A 14,673-nucleotide genomic window follows, 5' to 3' on the forward strand; every position below is an offset into this window, starting at 1 on the left:
AGGTCAGGGGAAGGGTGAAAAAACAAGAACCAAGAGAGATTATGTAAAGGTGCAAATTTCCAATGATGAATGTCATTGTATTGTATACCCCAAATGTACCAATAAAATAAAATTAAAAAAAACCCACAAAACAAGTTGAAACTCAGGCTGTGCAACATAGGTACTTAGTGAGGCCTTGTCTTATGTAAAAAACAAAATGGCTTGGAATGTATATTAGTGCAAACCCTCTTAAATTAGCTCCTAATACCACAAATAAAAAAAATCAATCAATCAATAAATGCCACTAAGTTCTAAGTTGTAGCTGGTGATCTCATTATTAAGTTTATTGTTAATGTAATTTTGAAACTATTACAAACATACAAATATACTACATAAATGAATATATTAGAACATATAAATAATCATAATAATATCATTAGGAACCGAGATTTTAGTATAAAAAGTTAAATCAAAGTTTCAACTCTATAATCTTCATTTGAATTTCAAAAGTAAGAATTGTCAATGTAGAACTTATTTTTCTATTACTAAAATGAAAAAAAATCTACAGATTTATCAGATTCTCAATGTTCTCAGTGGTCACGATAGTGCATCAGACTAGACACCCTCATCCTTTGAGCCTCCCTTTCCTTTTCCAGACTTCCTCTGGTCATCCCTTCTGGTGCAATCCATCATTTCTTCTGCAGTAGAGTTGTGTTCCATCTCGTTTCCTTTCTAGAGTCCTAACTCATTAAGGGTAGGATAGTTGTCTAATTCATTTCTGCTTCCTCTTCAACCTTAATACTGTTTGTTAAATTAATTCACAGGGCAAGAAAAAATTCGGAGGTAACATGGAAAAGCCCCTTTTTACAGTTTGGACATTTTCTCTTCTTTTTGTCCCCAGATGAGTTGGAATCTTACTTCTGTGCATGTACAATTTGACACATTTCACCAAATTCTCAATTTACTGATCCCTAAATTGAAATTTAAAGCAAAGAAGGTGAAAGGCTATTATCATCCTTTCCCCTTGAGCTGGGGAAAAGATTCTTTATTTCAATTAAAGGAAGTTCACTCTGCTTTGTTCATGCCATAGAGAATACATGGATTGTTTTGGTCCAGGGGTGGTTAGGGGAGGAAGAAACAAGGGATGGTTTGTTCTGTCTATGGTTAGCAGGTGTTTGAATTTGCATTTCAAATAGAGGATTGGTCATGTACCAGCACTCACGTATCTTTCTCATCTTTGTGGCTGTGGCCACAAATAATTATTTGTGGCCACAAATAATTCACTATTAATTGGATGTCATGTGTTACTCCATGCTCTCTCACCCACTACGGAGCTTCTTGGAAGTCCAAGGGGAGCCTCTCTCACTTCTGCTACGTATGAACAGTAACTTCTGCATGATTTTGCCCTTTCATCAGATTGTGAGTCCTTTGAGATCCAGGATGATCTGTTGCTTTACTGCTTGCTGAGATTATCATAGGGTCTATGTGGCAGTTTGGTGATCACCAAACTAACTGTGTTCTTCCTAGCATAACGTAGATCACATACTGAGCCAAATTTGGAGGTAAATGTGGTTATCTGACTGATTTCTAGCCAGTCTTTAGCATATATACAAAGTACCTCTTCTAGGACTAGTCCCTAGAAATTTTCGCTTATTATCTTTCACACATTCAAACTCTCATAACACCATACAGAAGCCTTGGAAACCACATGTTGAAGAAGGTGGAGACATAGATGGAAAGAAACAGGTTCACTAAAACACTGCAAAGAAGACACCCTACTTCCGTTGCTCCAGTAATGCCCTCTTACACCACAAACTTAGATCACACTTCTACTATGTTACACCACTGGAAATTGTTATAGGAGTCAGCTGTCTTGTGGATGTGGGTGCTAAACAGTGTTCATGAAGCAGAATGCTCTAGCAACCCTCCAGTGGTCAATAGAGCAAATGACAAGAATTTAAGTTTAGAGAAAATGTCCAGATCTAGGTTGAACACCTACTAGTTTCCCTTGAGACCATGGAAAGTGCAGATTAGGAAACTTGTCTTTGTCAAAGAGGAGGGTGAGGTGTGCTTGTAATCCACGCCACCATGCCCACTGGGTCTTCTTTTAAGAAGCTTCATGGACTAGGAGGTGAAGACACTCCCTCCGGTCCTACTCTACATAATCCCCATTGTACCTCCACATGAACTTTCAAACAAAGAAAGAAAGGAATGAATAGAAAACAAACACACAAAAATGTTCTTTCAGCCACAGGGTAATCTTTGCCTCAAGATCCTTGCCTAAAGCTGTCTTTACCCAATATTTTATTGTTTAAATCAGGGTCCTGTGCCCACTTTCGGGGAAATCATGATTCATCATTAGTACTTTTAGTTGACATCATGTTGTCCAGACAAAACTGATGTTGTTTTAGCAAGAAATATGAATAAATAGTTGATGGGTCAAAAATGAATGATAACATCACTCAGGTCTTTAATTAAATTTTGCTGAAACCAGAACTCATTTCTCCAAATCTGATCACTTCCTTAGATTTGATTGCAACATTCGTGGTAGCGTAGTTTTCTTTAGTATGGGCACCTCAGAAGTCTTACTGGTGTGAAAAGCTTAAAGCTATAGATGTCTCTGTATTCTCATCAGCCACACGTTCCTGCACGTGTCAGCACTTAGTCCTCTCTTGAGTGCCAGTGTAGACACTTAGGCCCCCTCAAGGCAACCAACAACAATGTCAGCCAATGGAAAGAATCAAATGCCATCCTTTAATAGTTTTCGCTCCGAGTAAATTTTCTACCATGGTCAAAGTTTTTAACATGAACAGTTCAACCCTAGAATGGCCCAGTTTTCTTATTTTTTAATGAAAATATTAAATTCAGAGGTGATTACATAGGTGTGGAAATGTGTCTTATATCCTTAATACTCAGCCTTTCTAGATTCTCCTTCCTCCATATACTTCACTTATTTGAAATCTTTTTTGTAAACTGTAAAGAGAAAATGAAATAAATGAATTTATTATAATAGTTTACTTTTGAAAAGCATCTCTTTTCATGATTAGCTTTAATTATGATGGTGATTACTTATCTCTTACTGAGTGTCATGGGTGTTACCGTTGGCCTTTTATAAATATCATCTTAAATACTGCTATCAACTTTATGATTATTATTGACATTTCATGCACTAGAAACCTGGAATTCAGATTCTAAGTTATTTTTTCAAGGTCACCAGTCATTGAAAGATTAGAAATCTGGCTTTTCTGATTCCAGAAGGATTCCTGATTCCTTGCTTTTCACAAACTGATCTCCCTTCCTTCAGTTCTCACTGCCAACCTCACTGTGGGGCTCAATTCCACAGAGATTTTATGTATCATTCACTAGTTAATCCTTTTTTCTCAGGTTTCTAGCAGAGTGGCCATTCCCATTCATTGGCTGAGACATTTATGGACAGCCTGTGAAATTATTTATCTTTCTAGCTCAATAACTTTCCCCCATCATTCCTTAAATCTGAGGCGCTCACATCTAGCTTAGTAAATAAACACAAGGAAGAAAAAACCCACATCAAGCGGATAGATGAACAGACCAATCCTGTGGCTGAGGAGAAAATTTCCTCTTTTTCCATTGTTGGTCTAATAGGCAAGGTGTGTGCCAACAGATTTTATAAGTACCTGAGCACAGCAGCGAGAAGTAGCAACCGAGTTCAAAGACACACAGGTGGTTTTGGTATTTTCCCAAGGAGTTGGCCAGGAGAGACCCGAACCAATCTGCTCTAGATGGAGGGGAACAGTAAGAAGGAGCATCGGGCTTTGCTCAACCAAGGAGAAGAGGATGAGCTGGTGAGTGGCCCCTTCTTTTCATTATTTTTCCCAAGGCTGTGAGCTGCGCTACACTCTCAGGTAAATGAGAGGACAGACTGCAGCTCTGAGGATGCTATCGTGGGCCTGGAAAGGGTGAAGTCTGGTAGGGCTTTGTGAGCTGCAAGACACAATCATACTGAGGGGGGATCTACAGGTGCTGAGGTGGTTGTGTCCTCTGGGTGGTAGAGCTCTTGCCATCTCCATAGTGGGTGGCCCAAGTGATGCTTCCTAGACATTTGCAGAGTCCTCAGAGTGCATGCTCACATGGTGGTCATCCAGGTGTGTCTCTGTGTCACCTAGGTCACCATGTATTCAGAGACGCAACTTCAGAGATGTAACTGGTAAAAATGGAAACTCTTCTTTTGCTGTGTCCGCATAACCTGGACTCAGGGTGCTTTGGGCTGAGGTCATGCTTTTCCCTAAGATCAAGAGAAGTTTTAAACACCAGGTGCTGAGGAAATAAATAATAATGCATTTCCTGGGATTCTAGCACATATTAAAAAGAAAGTTTCATGTCTTTGATTCTTTTTTTTTCTGCTACCACTTCTTCCAAACATATATAAATCTTTAAAAGAACATCATTAAATATTGAAGACTCTTACAGTGTCTATGTGGTGCTGAGGAGTTTGCATTTAGGATTTAATCCTCAGAACTCAGTAATAAAGGAACTAATTGTATTTCACAGAAGAGAAATCTGAGACCAGGGAGATTAAATAACTTGCCGCAGGTCATTAGTCTGCAAAGGACAGGCTGGGAATCCAGCCACTCTGTGATCCTTTCCACACCAGGGCACCCACTCTGCAACAGGGTCCCCAGTTAGACAATGGGAAAGGAGACAGGGGAAGGGACAGAAGAGTAACAGGGGCCAAAGAGAGCCCAGAGAACATGGCTTTTATATCAGAAGGTGTCTCTTTCCTGTCCGGCCTCGCTGCTTCCCTGAGTGCTGTGGGAAATCCACACCTGCTTTCACCACCTCACCTCCTCAGTTAATTTAGGAAAAACATGTGATGTCATGTAGATTACATCTGTTGCTGTGTGGTCCAGTAGGGCAGCCTCTGGCCTCCTGTGGTTTTTCGAGTACTGGAAAAGTAGCAGGTCCAAATTGAGATATGCTGTATGTGCAAAATACTTATTGGATTTTGAAGAACTTCATAAAAAATGGAAACTATCCTATGAACAATTTTTGTATTGGTTACATATTGAAATGCTGTTCTTTTAGATAGACTGTGTTGAATAGAATCAACTTTGAAAACTAATTCCATCTGCTTCTTTTTACTTCTTTAATGTGGCTGGTAGATTTAATAAGACAAATGTGGCCCATATTCCTGCATTTTTATGCATGCTGAATACTATGATAGTACAGTGCTTTACAATTTTCAGACTAAAGGGATTAAAAGAATTAAAATCTATTTACCTGTGCTCATTGAGGATCGCCTCTGTGCCAGGTCCGATATATTTTGAACATGTGGATGAGAGTTCATGGAAACCTTATCATGATCTTCATTCTCCTCTCTAATCAGTTGTAGTGTTGTGAGGATGATGGCTTGGTGTTTTAACTGAGGGAAGGAATTGGTATCCAAGGATTCTTCTTTCTTTCCTTTTCCTTTTCTTTCTGTGAGTGATCGAACATTTCTAGAGACTGCCACTGAAGTGTTCGATTTGGAATCTCAGCATGCTGACCTCACGCTCAGGGAACTCTGGGGAGTGGAGCTGGCTGCAGATTTCTCTCTCACAAAGCTTACTCTTGGGCACAGAGCACAGAGGCAAATCCTCCTCCAGCAGATTAGGTGACCCAAAGGGTCAGGTGGGCCCGTGGGAACTCAGGTGGCCTCAACACACAGGCTACAGAGGAAGCTGGGGCTCAGCTCCAGGCAACTGCTTTCCTGCAACCCAGCAGTGATCAGATCTGCAGCGTTTTGAAGGGAAGCCAGACCTTTGGGTTTTTATGTGATATAGTCTGGTTATGAATTTCAGAAATTAATTTTTAAAAATAATCAGTAGGTCAAAGTAAACGTGGACAGGGCCAGTCTGTGACTCTCACAGTCTTCCCCACATGCTCTTCATTCCCTGAAGGTTGCCTTCCATCTACCCTGACTTCTACTTGCATTCATCATTTCAAATGAGCAATCACTTGGGATGGTGTGAGAAGCTCTCAGGTGAGAACTAGACACTGTAGGAGCAAATAATAAATTCCTTCAATCAAACACCCGGGAAGAAGCTAAGCACATGGGGACAGCCTGTGAATTATTCAGGTGCAGCCTGAGGTTGTTTTGCTGAGCTCAGCACAAATGAAGCTTTGTGTTAGTTTCTAAAGCGGAACTTGAACACCCCGGTCTCCTGTTCTCAGGCCCTCACTCCTGGGTGGGCGGTAATGTTCCCATCCTGGGTACATGCTGGCGCTTGACAAGCAGTGTTTCATTCCACCTGCAGGACAGCCCAGAGGACGGACACCCTCACTTTACAGACCTCGATTTTCTTCCCAACTTACTCTACCCAACCCCACCTTCCCCAGTATGGTCTAGCTCTGAGGGTCTTCTTTTCCTTTAAAAAAAAAATTTTTTTTTCAGTACTTGGGATTGAACCTAGGGTTTTTGCACTGAGCTACACCTCCAGCCCATGTTTTATTTTTTATTTTGTGACAAGTGTTTGTTAAGTTCCATATGTGGGACTCAAACTTGCAATCCTCCTGCCTCGGCCTGGTAGAGTGCTGGGATTAGAGGTACCTGCACCCTGCCTGGTTGACTCCTCTTTTACCTAAAGCTTGTCTTTCCATCCTCAGACAGCTTTTCTCATCTTCTGTTGAGGTCCTCAGAAGACCAGCAGCCCCAGGACCCTTCACAGCACATGCTCTCTTGAGCCTGGAGCGTGCAGCTGGGGTGGATGTGGAATGGCTGTGGCCTTGGGCTGCCCTGGCTGGCAGCCCAGTTCGGTTAGACCAGTTATCCTGCCTGAGTTCCCAGGCAGGTGCAATGGTAATGCCTAGTGCTACTTAGCATTGTGGTGAGAATGAAATAAATGGACATAGCTTTTCCAAACATGTCTTCTGTGAAACAGTGTGTCAAGAGGTTTTCTAGAAAGGTCTCCTTTTTCTCCCTGTCACTTAGATTTGAGAAATAAGAGGAGGAAAATGTAGACAGAGAGCAGCAGGGATGCTCAGGGTCTCAGATACATCCCAGTTCTTCACATAGTCTGCATTTCCCACACTTACGGATCTCTGGACTCCTTCCTGCATGCGGGTGTGCAGGTGTGCAGGTGTGTGTGTGTCCATGTGGGTAGAGGCACGCACAGATTCTCTCCTGGCTGTTCCATCGAACTTCACAAGAAAGAAAGGACGGGCCGCTCTCAATGAGTGACAGGTGGTGTTTCACACCGCTACCCTTCTGGGGGGAACCATCACTGTCTCCTCTCAGCCAGGCTCACCTGGAGGTACAACGTGCACGTCAGCCTCTGCTCCAGGCTCCTCCCTGGCTATGCGCACTCACACATTTCTTTCCTGCAGAGGATCTTCACCCTGGCCCCACTGAACCCCGAGGGCTGCCCCTACTCACATTAGTTGCAAAGCCTGGCCAGGCCTGAGTGCCTGTTCTGTACCTAGATACCCAGTGCCCAGATGGGACCATTCCAAGTAAGAGTAGCAAGCAGCCCTAGAAGGAAAAATGAGTGCTTGGTGTATACAGCGCAGACTTGATAGGAGGGCATTTGGCTTCCTACTCCTTTTCTCCTGCAAACTGTGGAGGAGCCCTGAACTCTGAAACGGCAGATGTGGAGCTCAGCCGTGTGCTCTGCTTTATTCTGCAGCCAGCCATCTAGTGGTGGAAACCTTTCTGGACCTTGCTGGTTGCCTGAAAATAATGCCAGTCACCCTCCTGACTCACAGGTTTGGGGAGGGTTATGTACAAAATATGGAAAATGCTATGTAAAGGGATTTATTTGCCTTGCATTTATGTGATGAAAATTGAAAAATGCAGACATGCATACATTAGGTAAATGTGATGTTGAGCATATTTCCTGTTTCTCTGATGAAAACTTTGAGAATGATAATTGCTGGGGTTCTATCATTACAGAGAGAAATAGTATGTGATATGGAATGTTAGGAAATTTGAGTGTTTAGATTAAAACACATAATATGTATTCCTTATCTTCCATTAAAAGGCTCTTTCCCTGCTCCCCCAGCCCCCCAAAGTATTCAGGGATTAATATGAAAAGGTGAAAATTGAAATGGAAAAGCCAGCCCTATTGGCTCTCTCCTGTCAACATATATATTGCAATTTGGATGAAGGCAAGCTTAACAATCTTCAACTGACACGTAGCTGGGAGACAGAGATAACAATACAGTTTACAGGATCAAGTTTTAAAATCTTTTTCTAGGCTAGATTTTGGGAGAGAACAGTCAAGATGCCATACAATGAGCTCTACCACTGAGTTGTTGTTTCACATTATCATTAAGGCATAGAAGGAGAGTGTGAGGGACTCGGGCTTGGGGTCTGTCCATGAAAAGCTAATGGAAGTGCTTGACTTGATTATGACTAAATTGTTCTTGCAGCCTGATGCAGCTATGAAGTTAGTCCTGGAATGTCTTGATAGAAGTTTTTTTTAGCAGGCGAAATAAAAATAGTTCTGTTCTGATTTGTGCTTTTAGGGAAACCTCTAGGAAATTATAGCTAGTTCCAGAATTAGTGTATTTGAGGGGGGGGGTATCTGTTTATCACAAATGAAAACTGCAGTATTTAAAAGAAACTGGCGGTGGTTCCCCAAATAACAGCTATGGTGGCTGTCTTCCAGTCTTCCTGTAATGGAGTGGATGACATGGAGAATCAATAGAGGTCGGCAGACTCTGTCCTGGTTAAATTTCCTAACTGCTGTGCTGCAGGAATCTCAGGATGACACTCTACCAGTGACTTCGGCCCTTGTGTAATCTCCTCCACTTGAGGGTGGAAAGAACCTATAAAATATAAGCTATGATTCCTATGATTATGCTTTAATGCAGAGCCAAAGGGCTTCACAGGTATTCTCAGCACTGTACTCCACTGAGATCCTTAAAAGGGAGACTTAGTGGGCCTGGCCTAATCAGGTGACTACATTAGCCTGGACCTTTCTTAGACTCCAGAGAAACTGAAGGCAGGAACAGGATTTGATGCAAGGGAAGTTTTCTTTTGAAGGTGGAGGGCACAGTGTGGAAAGGAGCTCTAAGTGTTCTCTAAGAACTAACAGTAGCTTCCAGCTGCTAGCCAGCAAGAGAATAGGGGCTTCAGTCTGAAGATACAAGGAACTAAGTCCTGCCAGAAGCCATGTGAACTTGAAAGAGGGCACCGTGTGGCAGGAGGAACCCAGCCTGGGTGATGCCTTCATTTCAGTCTTGTGAAATGCTGAGTTAAGGACCCAGCTAAATGGACTCAGCCTGTGGGAACTGTGAGGTGTTAGTTTCACTCTGTTTTCAGCTGCTAAGCTCGCTCTGCATGACAGGAAACTGGTTCACCACCACAGCTGACCAGCAAAGGTGTGCAACCGTGTAAAGTTTTGAAAAACCTGTTTCAGCAGACAATAGAGCCACATTGACCAAGAACACTGTACAGGTCTTTCTTCATGGCAGGAAATTTGAACCAAATAATCTGAGGCTCCTCCTGATCAGTGGCGCTCTTATTCTATAGACGATCTTTAACCTTGTATGCCTCGTTGTCCCGTGCCCTTGACATGGGGCAAATTCTGGTTCCAGAAACTGTCCCTGTTAATCAGGTCAGATGTCACAACACTTTCTTTTCCACACCTACTATTCTCTCCCTGTTAGTCTCAGCAAGCAAGCACCCTTAGTTGCACTTTAACGTGCAGGAAGTTAACGTGCTAGCACTTCTGGTATGGTACAGCTCGATGTTATGGGAATCCTCATGACCACGAGTGATAATACATTCCCTTGGCTGGTATTGGGTTTTGATTCACACTGCTGAAGAGTGAGGGGTCTTTTTATTCCAGAAAGAAAGCACGAAGCGAAAATGTAACAGACTGAACTCAGTAATTATTTTGAATATCTTCAAGATTCAGTTTCTTTGAGCTACAAATAATAGCAATTTATAAATATCATCAACCATACTTATTTTAATGAATAATAAAGCCCAATTCATAGAGTTATGGTGAAGATTAAATGGCATCTAAGTAAGTACTCAAGGAAGATTTGTTCAGATTGTCAAACAAACATAAGTAAAGTGATTCAAAAGATCTTGTTCTTACACAGGGCATTCTACAGCATGAATTCAGGGCATATTATGTGAAACCATGAGTAATAATGGTTGCCATTTAGTGATAAATAGTAGCTGCAGTCAAATCAGTATAAAGAGTTAGGCAGTAATGGCCAGAACAGCATGATACGTTAACCAGGGACAATATTATCCTAACATTAAAGAGAGAAACCTTGGTGCACTGGGAGAGGTACAGAGAAGAGGGCAGAGTTGGAAGACGGTCCTCCCATCTAACACACAAAGGAATGCTGTTTGGCATGTCCAGATAGAGGAAACAAAAGGTGGATTGTTCATAATAAGTAGAAACTTGGTACTGTGATTGTCGCTTATAAAAAGATAAAACATAATGAATTCTAGCCTCATAGAAGGACACAGAGATATGATCTCCTTGGCTATGACTCAAGTGACTAAAAATTTGAACAGTTAGCAAGTTAGCAAAAGCTTAATTGTTCTAAGGCTGTTGGAACATTCTTACCATGGAAAAGCCCAACACATCACAGCAAAGAAAACACAACACAACTGGCACTGGCATTTACCAAAGGCCATTGTTTGGGTACTGAGAGTTATTTTTTGTTGTCTTGGTTGGGCAAATAAATTTATATCTTTCTACCAAAAGAATCTTGGACTGAGTAAGCTAAAATGCTATGAACTGTAAACTGAAATATCCATTTCCAAGGATTTGAATCACACACTACTATACCTATAGTGCTGGGTAAGCAGCAAACATTTCCAATGGCTAGACTCACAGGGAATGTAAGTATGAAAGGATTTTCAAAAAATTTTTAAAATCTCCGCAAGACCAGTCTTGAGCAAATGCTGAAAAATCAGTAGCAGATTAGGAGTTTAGGAGGATACAACAGAAGAGAGTTTTGGGGAAAATGTTTAGATTAAGGTTCACCCTATAATTCTCCTTTTCTGAAGGATTTGACCAAACTTAGTTCTACATCTGATGGCGAGTGTAGGAACGACCAATAAGAAAATGAAGGGAAATAATTTTAAAACATTTTTATAGGATAATTCGTGTATGTTTCCATTTAATTCCTATGAGGTGGTCGCTCAAATACTCATTTTATTATCGAGGAAACTGAGGCTTGGTTAAGTAATACATGTGGGATCACATTGCATAAGCATCAGAGGTACTGTATTATACTACTTTCCTTGTGTATAAGGGAAGAGAAATTAGTGTGTATGTGTTTGTGTGTCTCTGTGTGCATAGGCACACACACTCAGGTATACAGTTACTACATTTAGCTAATCTTTGAATGGATTCACATTTACCTTAAAGCACTTCTCTCCATTTTCCCATGCTCCAAAAGTGAGCAGATTTCTTTTGACAACTGGTACTCTTGGGGAACAGCAGAAACTCCATTTAAGCCATCAGATCAGTCACTTTTCAAAATAGCATCTCTTTCGGCATCTTGCCCGTGGTCAAATCATTTCACAATGAATCTGATGGGATTATCCAGTTTTAATTTACTGAACTTTTGTTGAGTTGTGTATTATCCAAGGCAACATTAACTCTTAACACATACTAGGTCCTCAGAATGTTTCAGGAACTGTGCTATGTGCTTCGTATGGGTTATCTTATTAGTTTCTCACCGTGAAAAATAGTTATTGTTTTTTTCCATTGGTGGAAGCATCCAAAGAAGTAAAATGGGTCACCAGAAGCCATGTTTTTGGTTAAATGGTGGAAGAATGAGTCGAGCTTTATTGTTTAATGTCACATTCCCAGCTTTTAAATGCCACACCAATCTACTTCTTTTGTGTTTTATAACCAGCCATGTTTTCCCCATGAGAAATCTAAAGTTAAGCAAATTTAAATCATAGTTGGCGCAATTGATGGCACACTGATGGTGCAAGGAACAGAGCGGCCCCAGGAGGCAATGGGAAGGGAATAAAGAACAGAGGCCATGGGCTCAGACCTGGAAAGGAACCTTGGCTTTCAGCTGTGATGTTAGGCATCAACTTCATTGCTACTTTTCATCATGCTTCTTTCTCCCTTTCCTGGGCTGAGAACAAACGGATTGGGCTGTGGTTCTTCTCCTGGAACCTGGAATACAGAGATTAGTCACAAACCAAAAAGGGAGAAGGACAACACTGCTTGGAGAGAAAACAAATCGAATCTATGTGACAGGCTCTGTGTTCTTTAGCTCCGGTAGTAGGTGGCATAGCTGGGTCCCTGGCCTGAGAGAACACAGCCTGTTTCCATTACCAACCTTGACCCCAGGTATTGACCATCACCTCTCTTCCCCTTTGACTGAACCTTCTCAGCCCCGGTGTCCAGAATGACAGAGCTTCCCCTTTGCTAACACCTCACCCCTCTCCTCCAGTCTGTACAACCACTCCAGGTGTGTGCTATTAATTTTCTCCAAGTACAGAGAAGAAAACTGAAGCTTAGAGAAATGAAATCCTGAGGTCACATAAGTAAGAGGTGGTGAAACTCACTTTACCACGAGGAACCGTGTATAATGGGTTGGACATTTTGATTCTCTCATTTTAGTCCCTGTATCTTTACATTTACACAACCCTGGGTCCTATTTATTTTCTTCTGGTGACATGAAATATTGCTCTTCTCTCCCTCCTCTACCTTGCCTTTCTCAATGGATTTTACTGGTAGTTTACAAATATTTAGGAGGAATCTGAGTGATTCTGGCTGCATCCGAAGAATCATCATTAAAAAATTAAGTTATACTTGCAATTAATTGGTCAAAATGAAACATACTGTGATGAACTCTAACCAGAAACACTGGTGAACCCATTGAGAGTATTTGATTAAAAGAATGCTAGATAAAGCTGTGATTCCTTAACCAAAATCTCAAGTCCCATACCCAGTCACATACCTTGGGGAAAACAGAAATGATTTAGAAAGGAGTAGTACCAAGGGTTACAAAGCCAATTTATCAAGGAAGCAAAAACATTGCTTCTATTCATCTTTACTCAAAGTACCACACATTTCAGGAAGCCACTTTGCCATTTACAAGCTTTTTCTTCTTTTCTTCAGTTTTTCTCCTCCTCCATTTTATCTCTCTCCTTCTTCTGTCCCATCCCTTCTTTCTTTCATTTTAACAGACAGCAAGGCATCTCCAGCCATGGGAGTGTCATTCACAGAAACCTTTGTACTTATCTTGGTAGGTTCTCTATTAGGGATATGATTTTACTTCTATCCCTATGAACAACAGCTCTTAGTAACTGTTCACACCAAGATGGGGGCAGCTACAGTCTTCCAACTTCACCAAACTTCTCCTTTCTCATGGAATTCTCTTCTGTGACTGTTCTTCTTTTACTAACTTCTAAATTTTGCTACAACTTTTGGTTCCTGATTTATCTCTATTCAGATAATTAAAATCTGGTTTATCTGCATGGAACAAAGTATCTTACAGACAAATACTTCCCACTGTCTTTTTCTTTTTCTTCATTGACATATATAATAAATAAAATAGTGTCAACAAAGTGCAGTCATTTTAAGTGCACAGTTCATGTGACTTCCATTATCAATTGCTTTTACTCATTCTGACTTAGTATAAGGGTGTACTGCTTTATGGAAGTTCATTTACTCAGTATTAATGTCAGAAAATTGTCCGTGTTGGTGTATGCATCAGGGTTCTTCTTCTTTCTAAAAAAACTGTTTTGTAGTATACATTATATAAAAACACAGAATGTATTTATTTTTCTCCTGCTGATAGATTTTTGGATTGTTTCTAGTTTGGGGCTTTTATGAATACAGCTAATCTGAATATTTTTGAATAAATCTTTTGGGGGGATATTCACATTCATTTATCCTGTCTAAAAATCTAAGAATGGAGTAAAGAAGATAGTCATGTCTTTAAATAGTACAGTTTTTCAAGGTATTTTTATCAATTCACACTTCCATCAACAATATAGAACAGTTCTATTTGTTCCATATCTTTACTGCCACTTGATAAATTAAATCTTAATTTTAGATATTCTTTGACTGTATTGTGTCATTGTATCATTGTGTAGCTTCAGAATAAGTCCTCCAACTTGATTGTGTAAATCTTCCAACTTCATTTCTTTTTAGGATTGTCACAGCTATTGTAAACTGTGACATATTACAAGTTTTTTTTTTTTCTCAATGATATGATAACGAATAGTTTCTTGATAATATAACTCATCTTGAAGTCCTCTTTTATAAAGTGCTTATTCAAGTCTTTTGCCCATTTTATTTTGTTTTTAATTATTTTTAATTGATCTGAAGCAGATTTTTATATAATCAAAAAATGAATCCCTTTATAAATGGGTGTACATATACACATATATATCAATAACTAAATTTATATCTATAGTTATATATTTATGTAGAGATCTGTGTATACATATCTATATCTCTATGTCTATCTATATCTGTATCTGTAGATATAGTATATAGGTATATAATATAAATACACACATCCATATATATATACATCTCTATCTCCATCTTTATCTCTGTATCTAGCTAATATCTTCTTTATAAAGCCTTTGAACAGAAGTTTTTAATTTCAATGAAGCTAAAAATATTTTTGTCTTTTTGTTTTCTGTTTAAGAAATAGTTATGTACTTAGTATTTCTGAAAAAAATTTCTCCTATATTTTCTTTCAGATGATTTATTTTTTCAATGTATA

The 14,673-nt window shown here is 40.1% G+C and overlaps 1 protein-coding gene across 7 annotated transcripts in view; it reads left to right on the top strand.

The window, feature by feature from the left end:
- The first annotated feature begins 3,275 nt into the window (after window positions 1-3,275).
- Window positions 3,276-14,673, top strand: part of Atp13a5 (ATPase 13A5) — a 103,016-nt gene continuing 91,618 nt past the window's right edge. Inside the window, exon 1 of one of the 7 annotated variants that reach the window (XM_087186695.1) lies at window positions 3,276-3,800. In XM_087186695.1, coding sequence (XP_087042821.1) covers window positions 3,738-3,800 — 63 coding nt within the window. In that variant the 5' untranslated portion in view covers window positions 3,276-3,737. The remainder of the gene's footprint in view (window positions 3,801-14,673) is intronic. The other 6 variants (XM_087186698.1, XM_087186697.1, XM_087186696.1 and 3 more) reach the window with 6 other exon arrangements.

This window comes from Heterocephalus glaber, unplaced genomic scaffold, assembly GCF_053883595.1.
Source record: "Heterocephalus glaber isolate CG9 unplaced genomic scaffold, H.glaber_assembly_v1.0 deba00001504, whole genome shotgun sequence".
Lineage (NCBI taxonomy): Eukaryota > Metazoa > Chordata > Mammalia > Rodentia > Bathyergidae > Heterocephalus > Heterocephalus glaber.